The sequence below is a fragment of the Phlebotomus papatasi genome, chromosome 2, assembly GCF_024763615.1.
Source record: "Phlebotomus papatasi isolate M1 chromosome 2, Ppap_2.1, whole genome shotgun sequence".
Lineage (NCBI taxonomy): Eukaryota > Metazoa > Arthropoda > Insecta > Diptera > Psychodidae > Phlebotomus > Phlebotomus papatasi.
The window spans coordinates 67,851,799-67,869,723 of NC_077223.1; the positions used below are offsets into that span (position 1 = coordinate 67,851,799).

Consider the following 17,925-nt stretch of genomic DNA (forward strand, 5'->3'; position numbering starts at 1 on the left):
AAGTATCACCAGGCGCCCCCACTTCAAAATTTTTTAACAACATTTTTAAATATTTTTTTATAACACAATTTTTATTTAAAAATTATTTTGCTAATATTTATGCTTTAATTCGAAAAAGCAATCAAATTAATCTTCTAAAATACCTCTGTGTTTATAAAAAAAACATCATAAAGTATACGATATAGCTTTTCCGCAACAAAACTTCCTCCTTCTATCGATTTCTTTTATCACCACACTCCAGAAAGTAATAATGCAGTACCGGAAGTATGACAAAAAAAAATATCAGAAGAACAGTGTATAAACATACAAAGTGGAAAACACAAAAATATTAAAATATTGCAGTCATAAATATAAAATCTAATCTAAAAGTGCTTGTGCGCAAAAATCCCCATAAAAGCACCAAATTTTAATTTAATTTTAAATGAAATGTCGCAGAATGGCCACATAAAAGATAATTCTATTGTAGGCGACACGTAGTTTGCATATCCAAATGCTTATTTTGCCTTCTCATTTTTTTTGCTCTTTCCCTCTTTCTTCCTCTTCGGGAGAAAATGCCTCACCGGAGATGAGATAATTAAAATGGAAAGCGGAATTGCTAAAAGTTCCTGCTCAAGAATTTATCTGTATATCCCTAAAAAGACAAAAGAAAAAGACAATTTTCTCAATGAAAATATTGACTACGTGCTTTCAGTGGAATATTCTTTCAATTTGTGGGTGGTTGTCGAGGGAAAAACATCCTCATTTTCTGTCACTTGCGCCAAATTGCATTGATATTGCTGTCGATACGGTTATTGGATCCCATTCGTTTTTATCGTCGAAAGACAAAATGGAAATGTCGTAGAAAGTCTCCCCAATTGAATATTTCACTTGAGAAAATTGACTTCATTTTGCATTCGAGGAATCCTTTTGCATCCTATAGAACTTTTTGATTATTTTTATGACTATCAGCATAATACCTATGGATATCGATAATTTTTGGAAGATTAAATTTAACTGTTTCACTAAACCCGTGCATGAGAAGTTAAATTTCAACATTTGTATTGGCCAATTTCTAAAACCTTGGAAAATGCTCGATATTTAATTAATTCAATATTTCTCTCAAGTTTTATTCTTACTGAATAAGGAGTCTTACTGAAGATAGAAAACTAAGACAGTGCTAAGCCGTATGGGAGGGTAAATAGTACTTCAAACCTCAAATATTACAGACTTTTAATTTTTTTGTAACCTCTCTTACAAAGATCAAGAGCATTGAGGCTTATTTTGACCAAAATCTTATGCTATGAGATCCTTTATAATATTACAAATGTATACATAAATATCAAATCATCAATCCATAAAATTATTTTACCTATCAGCTGTGGTATAGACTCATTCGACTCGAATTCTATAAAACCAGACTGTCAAAAATAATTTTGGAATACAATATCAAATTACAAAAAAAAACAAATTAAATTAGTGCTGTTATTGCAGAATGCAAAAGAACTCTTAAAAAGAATTGGATTGATTTTAGTACAACTGAGTACTATTTTTATTTGAATCGAGATTTAACTTCTTAAAAATTTCCTACTATTGTAAAAATAGCTTTTACAAATTTTCCGACGAAAGCAAAATTAATTTAAATTTTTTGACAAAATAGGGATTTCTCAATCGAAAAACATCAATATTTAGAATACCACTTTGGAAAACTTAAAAAAAGTGTCATCTATCCCATCAATCTAAAAAAAAAAATTGACAAAGCGATAATAACAAAGCTTTTCTCATTTTTCGCCACTATTGCTCACCGTTCCACAGGTTCCAAATGGTCATTTACGAAATATTTATGAAAATAGCATAAAAAGGATGGAAAAGGGCCTCAGACTTTGCGAAGTGTTCGAATTCGTGACCTTGATGTTATACTCCGAAAGTGTTTTCGCTTTATTCACCGTTTAACGGTCAATCAATCGATTTAGAACAATTCATACTCAAACGACCCCCCAAAATAGTTTTAAAAGTATTAGAATTGACTTTCGGATTAAAATTAGTTATCGGTTATGATAACCGATATCGGTTCGGTTTTATCAGAAATTCCAAGACCTTCACAATGATCAAATTGTCTGAAATGCGGAGATAAGTTGAGAAAAGTTGTACCAGGGGGGGGGGGGGTAGAGGGTGGATTTTTTGGGGTGAAAAAATCGAGGGATTAGTATATATTGCTCTCTCTGTGGAGTTCGAACAGTAAAATATAATATCTGAACTTTTTATAAAACGTCGGAATTATTTTAAAAAAGAGATTATAAATAAGATTTTAAGCAAATTTCCGAGATATGAATTAAATAGCTGATTATTAAATATTAGTACATCGAAAAATCGGTATAGAATTCTCCCTCATCTATTAGATAACTAAAGCATTAATATTTAAGTTAAATAAAATAGTTTAAAGAAAAAGGATGATGTCGTGTAGCTTTTTGTACAGAAGCCACGAACTAATATGAAGACAGAAGGTTTAAGATCTATAATATTTTAAATACTCATTAAAAAAAACGGTATTAAAAAAAAGAATTAGCATTCAATAATCAATTTTTAAAATTCTCATAATCGAGAGATTTACTCCAGATTCGAGAGATATATTGCTGAAGAATGTTGGTGGAATATGGGGATAAGCATTAGTGAAATTACCACTTTACCGCCATGTCCAAATAATTGCATTAAATAGTATATAAATTTAAATCTCTATAGGGTAATGTGTGGTATTTCGGGACACTTTTTAGCACTTTCAAGTTTCAAACAGCTTAACGACAAAAGTCGGTATTATGCAAATAAATTTCACCGAGCCTGATTATTTACCTTTAAGTAGAAGTTCTAAACTTCACTCTTTCATAAAAATTTTGTTTAAATTTCACTTTTAAAGTGACTTAATCGAAAAAAACTAACCACTGTTTGTGTTTACATCTGCAAAATTGACCACACTGAAGGTTTTGTAAAAAGTGAAATGTGACACTCACAATTGACGCGTATTTCACGCTTTAAATCAGATAAAATTTCAGAGGTTTTATGTTTATCTGATACGTAAAGAGCTTAATATTTCATATAGAACTTAAAAATAATTAGAAAACGAATATTTATAGGATTTTTGATGTGTCCCAAAATACCCATATTATGTTCCGAAAAGCACCTTGTCCGTAAATACCAGACGTTACCCTAATAGTTATCAAAGCAAAATTTTGTTATGAATTAGATGAAAAGTTAAAAGATTAGCAATACTATCACTAAAATATTTATTTCAGAGCCCTAATAAATTTTTTTTGGTCTTCTCGGAACGGCTTCTAAAAATTCTAAATTCTAATTCTAAAAATACAAAATCTTAGGTGAAACATTTAATTCATTTTTGTTTTTATTTTATAGAAGGGGGTCCGTGGTGGAATTGGTAAGAGCGCTCGGCTCTTGGGCGGTGTGACCCCTGGCTCGAGTGTCACAGTTGTGAGTTCGAGTCCCGCAAGGTGCAAATGATTAAAACGTCTGAATGGACATTGTAAACTGAATAATAAACTTGTAAACAAAATGGCAATAAAAGTCCGGTTACATCGAAATAAATAAAATAAATAATTTAAAGAACAGTAGCATATAGAGGGTAAGGCCTATTCGACATATGACAACCCAGTCGACGATCGTATCCTACAAAGCCTAATCCTTTATTACCTTGACACGCCGAATCCCTACTATCCTTATGGGTGCTGAAAGCTTGCTTTGGGGATCTTTTTGGTAGATAACTGTCCTGAGTCTTCAGTAAGTGGAGTATCAGTCGCCGTGGGCGGATCATTCTCACGAAGTGAAAAATGGGTAGCACCTTCAGTTTTTCAATTTCCCTCTATAGGTTTTAATTTTATTTAGATGAGCCCCATCAGTGCTCACAAATAAGAATATTTAAGGCTTGGAAATTGTTTAATAATTATTAGTCATGGAAATAAACCATTTAATTAAAGCTACGGAGGAAAATGGATCACATATGAAAATTAGTTAATCTATCAACTCAAATGTAATGAGATTTAATTTTTTTTTTACAAAGCTAGTTATAAGGCCGCTTACATAGACATATTCTTTAATTTTAGTAGGAATTTTAGGAACAATTAGTTTTGAATATTCGCTTTTGCAGACTCTTGAGGAATATTCTCAAAATTCACGAAATATTCACTATATTCATAAGATATTCCCAATAATCTCAGAAAATATGATATATATTCGCTAGTTGAATGCCCCTTTTATCAATATTTTAAGGAACAGCCAAAGTGCCTTTTTTAATATTCAAATCACTGTCTTTGTTTAAAAGTGTTCGATGAACCCTGTCATCGATTTTCTATCTTGAGCCATAGGATTCTCATGGGTGTCTAAGGGTTGTGAAAGGGGGTGGAAGAGGGTTTGTGGATGTTTCTCAAATTAACTGAAAATATTCATTCGATGCTAATCGCAAACTAATGGGGTGCGGCTTCGTGGGCAAAAACTAAATGCCTGTGGAAATCAAATAAAGAGGAACCCCACCAGATTTACTTTATGTTTGTTGCTCTTTTACTCGCTCAGGGTCGATGCTTGATATTAGTGCTCTGAAATATGTAGGGAACACATGACTCCTGTAATCCCTTAATTCGGACATACATATATATTACAATTTTCACCCTCATCTCGGGCGATTTAATGTCGGGGTCTGCTCTGTGCATGCATTAAATCATACCACAGGGGATTCCTTCTGACTTTTGCCAGCTCAAATCTTCCTTCTATCTCACCAAGAATACTATCCCCTCTCCAGCTGTATATCGATATTGTGGCTCAATTTCCAACCAAGAAAATTTATTTTTTATTGTAATGCCGCAGTGGAAGATTTTCTCCAGGCATTTGCTTTCTGTGGAATTCACTAGAAGAAACACTTTCGCATCTAAATTGTCACTTAATGCAAAAATAAGGATAATCCCTAAGCCAGATTTTTCTGGGTCGAATTTGTCGAATTTCAGGATTTTGTTTTTTTTATGTTCAGATGCTTTGTTATTAGTATTGCGCATTCTTTCGAGGTTATTTGACTACGTGTTTCTAACTACAATGTGACTGTAATATGGAAGCGCTAACAAATAAAAAATTTAAAAAATTATAGAGACGAAATTTTAAAATAACTTTTGGTGACCTTGCGCTCTCGTACAACTCGTATCGTAATCCAAAGAATTATAAATCTCTTTCAGTTTAGAGTTTAATGCTCAAATAATGTCATTAAGTTATTAACATGAGCAATCAAGTATTGCTGCTTGGGTACATTATTAGAAACCGTTTTAAATATCAAATGGATTCTAATCCACTGAGAATAAAAAGACGGTGCGATTAACATTTTTTGCTCATAAATTTAACACTTTTTAGGTGTAAAAATATATCAACATTTTTTAATGTTAATTTTACACCTTTTAAGGGTAAAATCAACATGAAAGAAGGGTAACTTTAACCCATAATACACCTAAAAAGGGTAATATTTACACTGTTTCGGATCAATACTGCAGGGTAAAATTAACATTTCCGGAATGTTATTTTAACTTTTTCGGATTTCTCTCAGTGATGAAGGAACAAGACCTTTCCGCAAGGGGATTTCTAGACATGCATTATTATTTTTTCTTGTACGGGATGAGGTTGTCAGTCTCATGCCCGTGGAATCAAGTGCAGTGAAGCTCACTGGATGCAATCCGAACACCTTTAACGCCAGAAAAATTCCTGGTGACCTAAAGGGGATTCGAACCCGGGGCACTTGCATCATAGAGCGAATGCTCTACCACTTGACCCTTTGAGTGCCCATGTTACGATAAGGCCCAATTTTATTTAAAAATAGGTGAAAAATCTCGATTTCAAAGGTGCCCCACTTGCCCCTATGTATAAAAAACTATAAAAATCATTAAAAATACACAATAACAACTCCAAGTGATCAATAACCCTCGTATAGATTCGGCCTTTCAATTAGTCCCGTGCCTTCGGAATTAATAAACACCTTTTGTAGTGCATCAAAACCACTGACAAACATTCGATTGACATCCCAATTCCGCTTTCGAATTCCCTGAAATTTGTTGCACAATGAACCTCTCTTTAGTTCTTCTAATTTGAACCTCTGTTTGAGTTTATTAAATCTTCCGGCACGTGTTTGGATGTGTTTATTGTCGTATGGATTTGCCATTTAATGGAAGATTACGCCTCCAAACTCATTTGGCGTGTGTCTTCGGCATTCAGGAAATTCAAATAGACATTTTGCACCTTCTGCAAGTGAAATTTCAGGAATATCCTAGGACACAGCAGGACCAATGCAGTACTTTTTTCCCAATCGAGGGTGATGATGCAGTACAAGTTCTATCTTGGATTCATATGAGAACTATGAGGATGATCAGAATGTTTGCCCAAACTCTTCCCTCGCAATTCACTCTCAGCGTGTTTATTTTGTGGGCTGACGGGAATAAGGGACAAAATAATAAATCTTGGTGCAAATCTATTTGGAATTAATGGCATATTACGATCCTATGTATAGGAACAATTTGTCAAGTTACAATATAAATCCCCGTCTAACCAAACTTCTACTCTATATTGTCTAGCTTTTGACTTTTTCCTTTGGCACATCGTAAATTTTATAAGAAAATATTGTGGATTTTTTTCTTGATTCAAAGATAACAGTTCATGTGGAAATAATATTTGGCTTTTAACTTAAAGGAATTGTTGTAAATGCTATTGATTACTAAATATTATAGTACAGTAAAATTTGTATAAAATTTTTAAAATAATGTTCTTTGGGGATATTTTATAAGCAAACTACAAGGATTTTGTATAAAAAAAATACTCGAACTAACGAGATAGAGCTTTCCACGGATTATCTTCTTGCATGTTTTTTATGCATATCGGTTTATTACTGATTAAATTCATTCGCAAATGGGAAAACAATTGTGAATTAGAAAATTACCTAAGAATTTATTGGACCAATTAATTACCGATTTGTACTGATACAGAAATAAGAATTAAGGATAAGAAATCTCAAGACCTTTCCAAAATACCCAAATTTAATTAAATTATTTGAAAAACGAGCCAATTTGTCCTTCAATAATTCAAAATGGGGATTTTTCGAGTCATAGGTATGCATGGAGATATATGCGCCTAGGCTACCCATAAGACATATCCGAAAAACACTGAAAAAGCTTGAGCCAATTTTAAGAAAAATAGAAAAAAAACATGGTTTTGGGTTAGGGAAATAGGAAAAAGACCGTCCTAGGCAATGTCCATACTTATGGGGGAAGGGGTTATCGAAGACCGTAAGTCTGTAAGTGGATATCTCTAACTGTTTCACCTCTAGCTCGGGAACAAATACTTAAGGTCAAGTAAAAAAAAAATAATTTTCGTAACTATAATTCAATATTATTGGTCTTCGACGAATTCATTACCGATGAATACAGATGCAACCGTGTTAAAAATTTCAATACTTTTCTCAAAAAAATCCAAATTTAGCTAAATCGATTTAAAAAATAAGCTCTCCAAAGTGATTCACCTTTGACCTTCACTAATTTACGAAGTTTTCCTGAGCTAACTCCAAAATCCGAAAATAAAAGAAATGCATAGAGCCGTTTTCGAAATAAACGTAAAGAACTTAGTTTTAGAGGATGTAAAGGACAGTGAATGTAAAAGGAAAAAAACGTCTGGAGATAGTATTTTTTTAATGGGATCATCGAAAACAGGAAGTTGATTATCGTTTAAGCTCCAGAACGGTGACAAGTTTGAAAAAAGCTGATTTATATAACTTTGAGTTCAAGCACAAAAATTGTAAGCAAGCAAAAGATTAATTTGAACAATGGGGTTGCGTTTAAGCTAACATTACACAGTAGGAAGTTTTTAATCAATCCTACAATAATTATAACATTAATCGTAATGTAATGTGTTCTTTACCATTTTATTCACTACAAATGCTTATAAATAATAAAAATACTTTACGTCAATTGGGTATATTTTTACCACTTAATATACTTGTCAAGCATTTTTTCAATAAATTGAAATTGAAATTGAATTTTGGACCTAATATTTGGATAATGTACTGAACTAGGAAATTTTAGGTTATGTTAAACTTAACCTAAAATAATTAAAATACATTTTGTTGGCCTTAAATAAAGTTGATGCAAACGTTATTTAATATTTGATATAAGTTATATTTGAATATCAACCTCTAAAATTAAAAATTCTATCTCAAATTTTTTATAACCTCATTTCTGAAATGTTTGTTAAATTTCTAAATATAAAAAAAAACTTTGTTATTCCGTGGTCGATGTTAAAAAATTATTTAACACTGCATATTGAGAGATTCTGTCGAAAACGTGTTCTACGTTTTGAGGTTAGGTTTAAAATAACCTAAAACTTTTTCGATTATTTTTTTACACAAATTAGAGACCAAAACTCAGTGCCTAATGCTGCAACCAATCTCTTGTCTTTGCGAATAATTTTCCTTAATAATTACCGAATAGATTGTATTATAAAAAATTGCTTTCAAAGATTTTGAATTTATTTGAAGTTTTGTTAATTTACTTGCTTTTTAGCGCCATTTTTGAGAAAAAGAAAAGATTTATTATGAAAGAAACATTTTTGTTTCATTTCTACTGATTGTGAAAATAAAATGTTTGAAGCATTAAAAGCTCATAGTCCCAGGAAAATTCATAAGGGCGGTTGAAGAAAGGGGTTTAATCGAAGGGCGTGAGGAAATTATTGTTGGGTGTTTTGGAATCCATCAGGATGTTGAATAAAAAAATAATATAAATTCATGTCGATAAATCTCATGGGAATGTGCTATGTTTGGAAGACAACAACACACATTTCGTGCTTATGAAAGCTTTTATCGGCATCACTCAACGTCAAGGCACCAAAAGGAGTTCTTCCTTATACAACCCATCCCCGTAAAATGGAAGATTTACGACCTCACCCAAAAGATTGACTCGATTTTTCTGGGTGGTCTGCTATCCTTTAGGGGGGGGTTTGAGGGATTTTCCTATATGGCTGATGGTGGTGAAAACAGATTTCGCATAAATGCGCCCAAATTGAATTCCCGGAAACGAGATTTGGTTTTGTGTGCGAAAAAGTGCCAGTAAATTGTTTATCGATTTAGCCACATTGGAGAATTGCTGTATGTGCGGTTATCCCCAATGGAGACAGTTCGATTTTGTGGCTATTTTATTTAATTTCACACACTCTATAGGTGCCTCACAAATTGTCCTGTCACTCTCAAAAATCCATTTTGATTCAAGCCGCAGGTGCTCAAAACAAACGTACTGCATGTGATAGTTTCCTAATCCAGAATTTTACCAAAAATCCACTGAAAATTTTCAATTTTCTCATATACTTAATCTAAGGCACTTAATCTGCAAAAGGAGAGCAAAAGTTTTCCCAGAACATCAAACCAAAAGCACCAAACATTCACCCGGAGCAAATCTTTCACGATATTCCAGAGACTTTCTCTGGCATATTTCTCATTCGTATCACATTTTGGGGAAAACCACGAACATCCATCCCCCATCTCCTGGGTAAAGGTGTCACAGGAATCGACCAAGTTAACATGCGTCAGACAAATGTTATTCTACAGTCTGTACTCAGGATAAGTCCATTTGCATCTCTTGCAGATGTACAAATTGAATCCGATGTTTGAGGTGATCTCAATTATCGATTCAAGAGATTTCATTCCAGCACTGCAATTTTACAGCTTTTGCTTCTCTGTTATACAGTTTTCCTCATGAATTATATATATGCATGTTGCATATACATCTAAAATATATAATCGCATTTTAAGCTGAAGTGCTTTTAGTTGAAATGTACAAACGACTAAAGTTAAAACAACAATGCACGACAACGCATATTATCTATCCATTAACCAACTAAGTCCGAAAGTTAGCGATCCATATTTAGTTGCAGTTCAATTGCCGCACCCTGTATAATAGATATTTATTGATAGATTTCCTTAATTTTAACCTATTAGATTAGAATAATATGTACTACACAAAAAAAATCGTAAAATTGTTATTAAACCAAATCAGCATTGAGAGTAAATAAAAGCCTTTTAAATTTGCTCACAAACCGAATTTACAAAGTAAAGAATCACACCATTATAGCTCATCTAAGCTTATTACTGCTTTTTCATGATTTATGCTAGGTTTTTTTTTTAAACTGTAGTGCTTTATTTATTGACCAATAAGTAAAAAAATAATTTTATAGAAAGGTGAGGTAACTGGATTGTCTTCCGAAGAGTGCTACTTAAACGCTTGTTTTTGGACTGATGAAATTCTTTTTTACTTCTTCTAAATCCATAGAATTATTCACTGTTTCATTCAAAAACATAATATAAAAAAAAATTATCAAAAATATTAAAGAAAATTTATAAAATAATGATAATACTGAAATAAGTCAGCAGGTACTAACTGGGTCGCCTTTTCGCTAATTCACTTTTAATTAAACCTTTGGATTTAAAATACTTTTTTCACAAGGAAAAAACAATAAATGTTTTTAATCAACCAGTTGTCATAAGCGAAAATATCACTGCTAGAAAATTTTTAGTGAAGAACTCAGCTGGTACAAGTTTAAAATGAGTCGATTACACTCACTTATTTAATGGATAAAAATATAATATTATTTTTGCTTTTTCTCAAACTTGAATAGTTATATTATGTTGCTGTAGTGACTATATTACGGAGATAAAAATAAAAATATTATTTTAAGTGGATTAGTCATAAACGATCCACATAGCGAAGCGCCCGAATTAGCATACTTAATTTCATTTGAACATTCATTTGAACATTCATTTGTAGTATTATTGATATCTTTTAATTATTATGATATATTGTTAATATTTCCAAAAGAAGTCGTTATTTTTTCAGGTAATATGTATTTGATACGTCTTTGATGGAAAGCTCCACAATTTCTGGTTCTTTTCACGCTTGTTCAATGCAAATATTTAAATATGACCTTAATCTTAAATGATAGCTTATAGCAGTTTACCTATTTTGTAAGAAGATTTTACAACTTTTTTATAGGAAAAGATTCTTCTAAAGCATTATCCATGTCTAATTAAATATTTTTTCTCATAAAAAATATTTAAGCTGCAATATGTTGCTTTATTGGTTAGAACTAGAAAGTATTGAAACCATTTTAAGCTTTAGGGGTAAGTGGGGCACCTTTGAAAGTGGGGCACCATTGAAATTTGGATTTCTTACCTGTTTTTAAATAAAATTGAGCCATATTGTGATATAACTTAGATGCAAAAACAGATTGAGAATCTAAATTATATCACAATAAGGATCAATTTTATTTAAAAATAAGTGAAAAATCCCAATTTCAAAGGTGCCACAGTTTCAAAAGTGCCCCACTTCTCCCTGACCAATGAGTGAACGCAGTGGAACTAAAATATTTCATGGCAATAAATATTTAATTATAATTACATATGGGTAATGCTTGAGAATAATTTTATCATTGTTTCTAAGAGTTTTAATTCATATTTATCATGATGTTGAGCCGAAAGCTTTGGGAAAAGTTGATGAGTTTTCCTTGACCATTTTACCGACGATTTCCGGCATCCCCATCAATGTAAAACTTGAAGGCAAGTTTTCATTTAGACACGTTCCTCTTGGTGCACTGAGTTGGGGGAAATGGGGCACCTTTGAATTGGGGCACTTTTGAAATAAGGGCAGAATCACATTGACAGTAAAATGCCCACCGTTTTTCGTTAATTTACGCATTTTCATTGCAATTCTTACGCAAATTTTCAATTACCGTATTACCTTATCTCATACTCGGTGGCATTAGGTGAAAATAAGTTTACGAAAATCGAAGAAATAAAATGAAAATGTGATAAATGGTGAGAAAAAAACTCTAGGAGTTTTTTGGTACAGTTTTTCGTACAGTTTTTTTGCTCACCGTTTATTGTATTTTCGTTTTATTTCTTCAGTTTTCTTATATTATTTTCACCTAGTGCCAACGAGTATGAGATAAGGTAATACGGAAAACGAGAATTTTAGTAAGAATTCTAATGAAAATGCGTAAATTAACGAAATACGGTGAGGGCTTTGACGGTGACGGTGAGCATTTTACTTTCAATTTGATTCTGCCCTAAGGCTGTTTTTTCTATTTTTAAATGGGACTAAAACTTACCATAATTATAATTTAGCTCCACAAATCAATTGTTGAATTGAATTACATTACGATAAGGCTCAGTTAAATTTGAAAACCGGAGAAAAAACTGTATTTCCCATTTCAAAGATACCCGAATTTAAAGTTGTCCTACTTTACACTAATAGAAATTTTATAACCGTATTTTTTCAGATTTCTTGTGAATATTTTGTGAATTTCAATAATTATTCTCCTCATTATTTTTTTACTAAATCGATTTGTTTGTCTATTGCAGCCTAAGAGTTAATGTAAACTAATTTGATTTTGAGATCCAGAGGTGCTTTCAAAGGACCCAAGAATTTCGATACGATTAAATACAATTCTTAACGTAGGATAATTTGTATAGGCTTAAATTTCTGCAATTGTAAGTCTTCTATATCGTATATTCGATTCGAGTTCAAATCTTCATTTGAAGAATACATTCACAGAAATTCTACACGGAAAACTTACACAGAAACCAACAAATATAAAAAAAAATAATTTTTTGTTTTATTTTTTTGTTAGTCATATCATCTTCTCCTTCTAATAAGAATCATAAACTTTTATTCTTTGAAGAATATAAAAAGTGTTTCCATTGGTTTTCACTTTAAAATTGATTAATAATGACATTACACAATAAATTAAAAAGAATCACACCTAATCGATGAATCACATGTTGTCAAAGTTTTAATACAAATTAAAAAAAAAATGATGTTTTGTTTTAAACAATTATTTTTTCTTAGAGAATATCAATGGTCAGTCTATGTTGCCTCAGATGCTAAAGGAGAGGCTCATAATTTATTCACATGCCCTTATTTTGGGGGAGAATGTGAAAATTTTCACCTAATAAATCGCTCCCCACAATTGAACACCATCGACACCCTTCGAAAACGACTAAGGATGACTCGTCCAAAACAGCTGCTTGATGATGGCTTTCCCGGAGAGGGAAGGTCAAATCAATTAAATTGGGATTATGTAAGTCACGACGCCCAACAATCGATTCCATCGAGGGGGATTTCGAAGACACGTGTGATTCAAAAACAGAAAGACGTCTTACCTGGACACGGGATTCAGTTAGGCCGATCCTCATGGCGATCTCTTCGCGCATGAAGATGTCCGGATAGTGAGTTTTGGAGAAGCATCGCTCGAGTTCATTGAGCTGGGCTGGAGTGAACCGCGTCCGGTGTCTCTTCTGCTTCCCCGACTTCTCAGAATTCTGCAAGTGTGAACAACTGAGCTGGGGGAGAAGTTGGCAGTACTGGGGTGACTTTGGGGCACAAACCTGATCTTGGTGAATGTTGTGGGGCTCACATATTCCGCTGGACACGTGCAGACGACTACCGTTTGTATCCGTGTTGCCCGAATTCTGCAGTTGACCGAAGGTGTTGGATGAATGGAGGGATGTTATGGCCGATTTGGGCAGATCACAATCTTTCTGAGCTGAAACGGAAAGGAAATTAGTATTAGTAAATTTTAATTGTAACAAGAACTCTCAGAAAATTGGGTAATAAGTTTAATTTCAAATAAAACAGTTCATAGCGTAGGAATAGAGACATATCACAGCAAAACAAAAACTATACAAAGTGTAACTACTAAGAGATTGAAGACAGGAATAAAAATAGTGAAATAAACAATTTATTTTGTAATTATAATTTCCGTCACAAATGGGAAAGGGATATTCCCAAGGGGGTATTGACCTAAGAAGGAGAAGAAAGGTCAGTTAAGACTCAAAACCTAAAGTCAAACTATTTCGCCTCTATAAACCACTTAAAGCATGTGCGTAAAAAAAAACAAGAATATTTTAGTAAAATGGTCTATTAAACGACATTTAAGCTATACACTATCAGGTAGAACTAGATAAAACTTAAAAAATTTACACGTGCTTAGATAAATTGCATGTAAAGTACAGTTAGTACTTCTTGCCACATTAAGCATTAGTAAGCTATTAACTGGCAAATTTTGAAGTTTCAATCAGATTAAAATGGAATTTTAAAATGTTTTGAAACAGTGTCCCGCACTGAGAAAAAAGGGGGTGCGATTAACTTTTTTTCCTCATAATTTTAACACTTTAGGTGTAAAAATATATCAACATTTTTTAATGTTAATTTTACACCTTTTTAAGGGTAAAATTAACATGAAAAGGGTAACTTTAACCCCTAATACACCTAAAAAGCATAATATTTACACCGATTTCAGATCAATACTGCAGGGTAAAATAAACATTTCCGGAATGTTATTTTAACTCTTTCGGATTACTCTCAGTATATAAGTACGATCGTATTTAGAAATATTTTCGACAATTATTCGGTATTTTATTGAAAAAAAAAAACATTTTTCGTTAATTATATTAATAATAATGTACTAATAAAAATAAAGTACATTAATCATTTCGTAGTTATATATCGACTTAGGGTGAAGTGGGACTCCTTTGAAATTGGAATTTTTCACCTATTTTTAAATAGAATTGAGCCTTATCGTGATACAATTTAGCTGCACCACAAACAGATTGCGAAGCTAAATTACATTATGACATGGCTCAGTTCCACCTAAAAATAAGTGAAACATCCCAATTTCATAGGTGCCCCACTTCCCTCTATAACAGTCTTAACTAAAAGGGTGAAAAAATTTCTTTACGAAATATTTGTCTGAACTACAATAAACGTAAAAATTCTATTTTCATAAATACAGCAGACTCTTGCAAAAAATGTTACAAAAATTGACCCTTTGAGGACGAGACGCTTCTCACTGACCGAAAATCAACAATATGGACAACGTATGGACACTGAGAATCTATATGGCCTATAACATTTAAGAAATTTTCTTAAAAATACCAAATTAATGATAATTTTCTTTCTTATGAAAAATATTGAGTAGTTATTTTAGTTTTTAATGCCAAAAGGTTCTTGCTTAATCTACTCTATTCTAAAAATATGGATGGGGTGTTGGAAAAGGGTAAGACAAGTCGTTAAGAAATATCGACCACATTAACGAGGGTAACTGCAAATCTAAAATTTATATATTTTATAGTTAAGCTCTTAGGCTGTTAACAAGCATACGGAAAAAAAGTTGAGTACCAGGCAAGTTGATCAATTTTCCGGTAATTTACCTCTTTCAGACTAAACATACGAAGATCGGTCAAATTGAACTGTTGTAAAACTTTTTAAAATTAATAACATATTTAAACGGTACAATGTCGCTATCAAACTCAAATCAAATCAAATGAATTTCTTAAAATACACGTGTAATATATTTTTTAGTGTTTAAATTTTAATTTTTCCGACGTTTCCAAGAAAAAAATCTTAAGTATCCTACCGACCGTAGTTTGTCATTTGACCGAGCGCGCTAGGAAAAAACATCAAAAACAGTCGGTAAGTTTAGTGTTAAAGTTGGTTTGCATTAAATAAATTTCAACAGTTTGACAAAAGTGTCAATAGGGGTTCCCTGTCGAAGAGGTGTTCCTTCGACCCTACCACACAATTTTAGAATATTCGAATGCAAACAATGAATGATGTTCAGCTTGGGAAGGCTTTCAGGCTTCGCACACACTCTGGCTTCGAACATTTTATACTTTTCCTATATGCATTTAATGAAACTGATCTATTTTTGCAAGAAATGTGTGACTTAAGGCAAAGACTGGATACTAATATAATATTACCATAATATAGGCCAGATTCATTAGAGGAATATGAGCAAAATATGAAGTGTTTGAAGCCTAAAAGCCTTCCCTTACATGTAGAATTGCTATCTGGAGTCTTATATGTATGTAGTATGTATCTGATATGTAATAAAAAATCGGAATATTTGAAACTGACCCAGTCCACTGTTACTCCAGTTTTCCACTATATTCTTTTCATGGGATGCTGGAAAATTTGGGTAAGCTTAACCCTCATTCTTAGCCCTATCACAATCTAAGGTTAAAATCAACAACCTCTAAAGTTGTGTCACGTGATGTGACTAAATTGACACTGTTTTTCCGTTAAAAATCGTGATGGACTTCCATATTTTAATTATTTTTCTGTGAGTTAAACTATGGAGATATATTGATACCCTCAAATGATGAAATGCAAGACATATTTTTCCGGTGATTGCAGAGTTTGTCCGAGACAAAGATACACAGTGACTTTTTTGGAATTCTTTTCGAGATTTTTCAATTTTTTTTTGTTATTGTTGTATTACCTTTTCTACTGAGAAATTCATTTTATGTGTTTACTGAGCATCGAACATTGGTGAATACATATGAGAAGTCTGACAGTGGATTCTTGGTACATAATGTGAATATGAGATGAAAATATGTAAATGTTCACGCTGCTGTATTATTTCGTTATTTTTTAGTGAGGTGTTAATTTTAACACATCCATCTGATGTCAGCTACCGTTCCACAAGAGCCGGTTTTTCACACAATTTCAATATCACAATATTCTCCATAAAAATCCACACTCACTGGTTTTCTTGGGTGATCTTATGGGTAGGGATGGGGATTTTTGAGTCACGAAAAGTGTGTGGTCGGAAATTTTTTTGGGGCCCTGTGTGCTGGCCAAAAGAAAAAAAAAAACAGCTCACAATTTTCGATAGAATGTCTTTGACGGAATGAGTGCTATTTAGTTAATATATTCCGCCACAAATTAATGTTAATCGAAATGACAAAAGCTCAATAATGATTAAAACAATATGCTGAGAATGCTACCGGTATTGAAATTTTTATGACAGCGTTAATGAAGCGTTTAGTTAACACAAATCAATTTACACAAATATTTGATGATTATTTTTGTCTGCTTTTGCATGAAACTAAGAAATCATAAAAATGGGATTCTTAAAATTGGAATATGCTGTTCCAAAAAAAAAAAATTATATCAGACTGTCAGACAAATTTAACAATCCCAGAGTCCGTCAAAGAAATTACTAATGGTCGTGAAGATTAGTCAAATGGTTTTATTGCATTTCATTTCTGTCGGTTATTTGAACCAAAAATTCCGGTGTCTTCTTTCTCCTTCATATCTTCCATATCTCAAACCTCCCCGGCATCGTCTGAGATCCCAAAGATGAAATATTTACTTTTACACAACTCCCATCTCACACAAATGTGTTAAAATATTTTTCTTCATTCATAACAAAAATAATATTCACGTCCAATTCGTGATCCGGAGGAGTCTTTTTTTTCCTCAGACGTCCGAGACAGATTATTACGGTTTTAGACCAAACGAAAAAAAAGGCTCATAAGGAAGTCTTGTCCGTTATATTCTCAAACAGACAGAGAGCTAAGAGGGTAACGTTTTCTAGAATTATTTTGAAAACTTTTCTTTACAGATAATTTTCATTAGACTGCGTTTCACCACTTTGAAAAATTATCGAAGTGGTGAAATTCACTGAAGGAAATAAAATTTGTCTAAGATCCCAAAATAATTGGTTTGACAAAGTATTTGTTTACATGTTTGGAAAGTAAAGATCTTAGATTTACAACGCGATCTAAACCACTTTACAAAATCTAAGGTAAAGAGTTTTTGCCGAACGGAATAAAGCATTATAGATTAGAATAGAATTTTATTATGAAAGTTTTATCGCACACTCTAAATATCTTTGGCAATATTACCATGATTTTCATTGTAAATTTACATTAATTTTTAATTTTTGCATGCTGCTTTGCGCTTGTGTAATTTCTACAAATTTTGCTTTAAATATACATAATTTTACAAAAAAAAGTGTAATAAGATGCACACAACTGTGGAGTCAGTTATTGAAGTCACCATTTGATCACATAGTTTACCAACCATTACATAAAAT

General features: G+C 32.4%; 1 protein-coding gene across 2 annotated transcripts in view; it reads right to left on the reverse strand.

Moving 5' to 3' along the window:
• The window catches only part of LOC129803966 (homeobox protein orthopedia), a 76,811-nt gene that overhangs the window by 49,803 nt on the left and 9,083 nt on the right, over positions 1-17,925 (reverse strand). The window contains exons 2-3 of one of the 2 annotated variants that reach the window (XM_055850869.1): positions 13,430-13,587; positions 13,205-13,351 (exon numbers count right to left, since the gene is read on the reverse strand). In XM_055850869.1, coding sequence (XP_055706844.1) covers positions 13,205-13,351; positions 13,430-13,587 — 305 coding nt within the window. Of the gene's footprint in view, positions 1-13,204; positions 13,364-13,429; positions 13,588-17,925 lie in introns of both variants that reach the window. The other variant, XM_055850868.1, reaches the window with a different exon arrangement.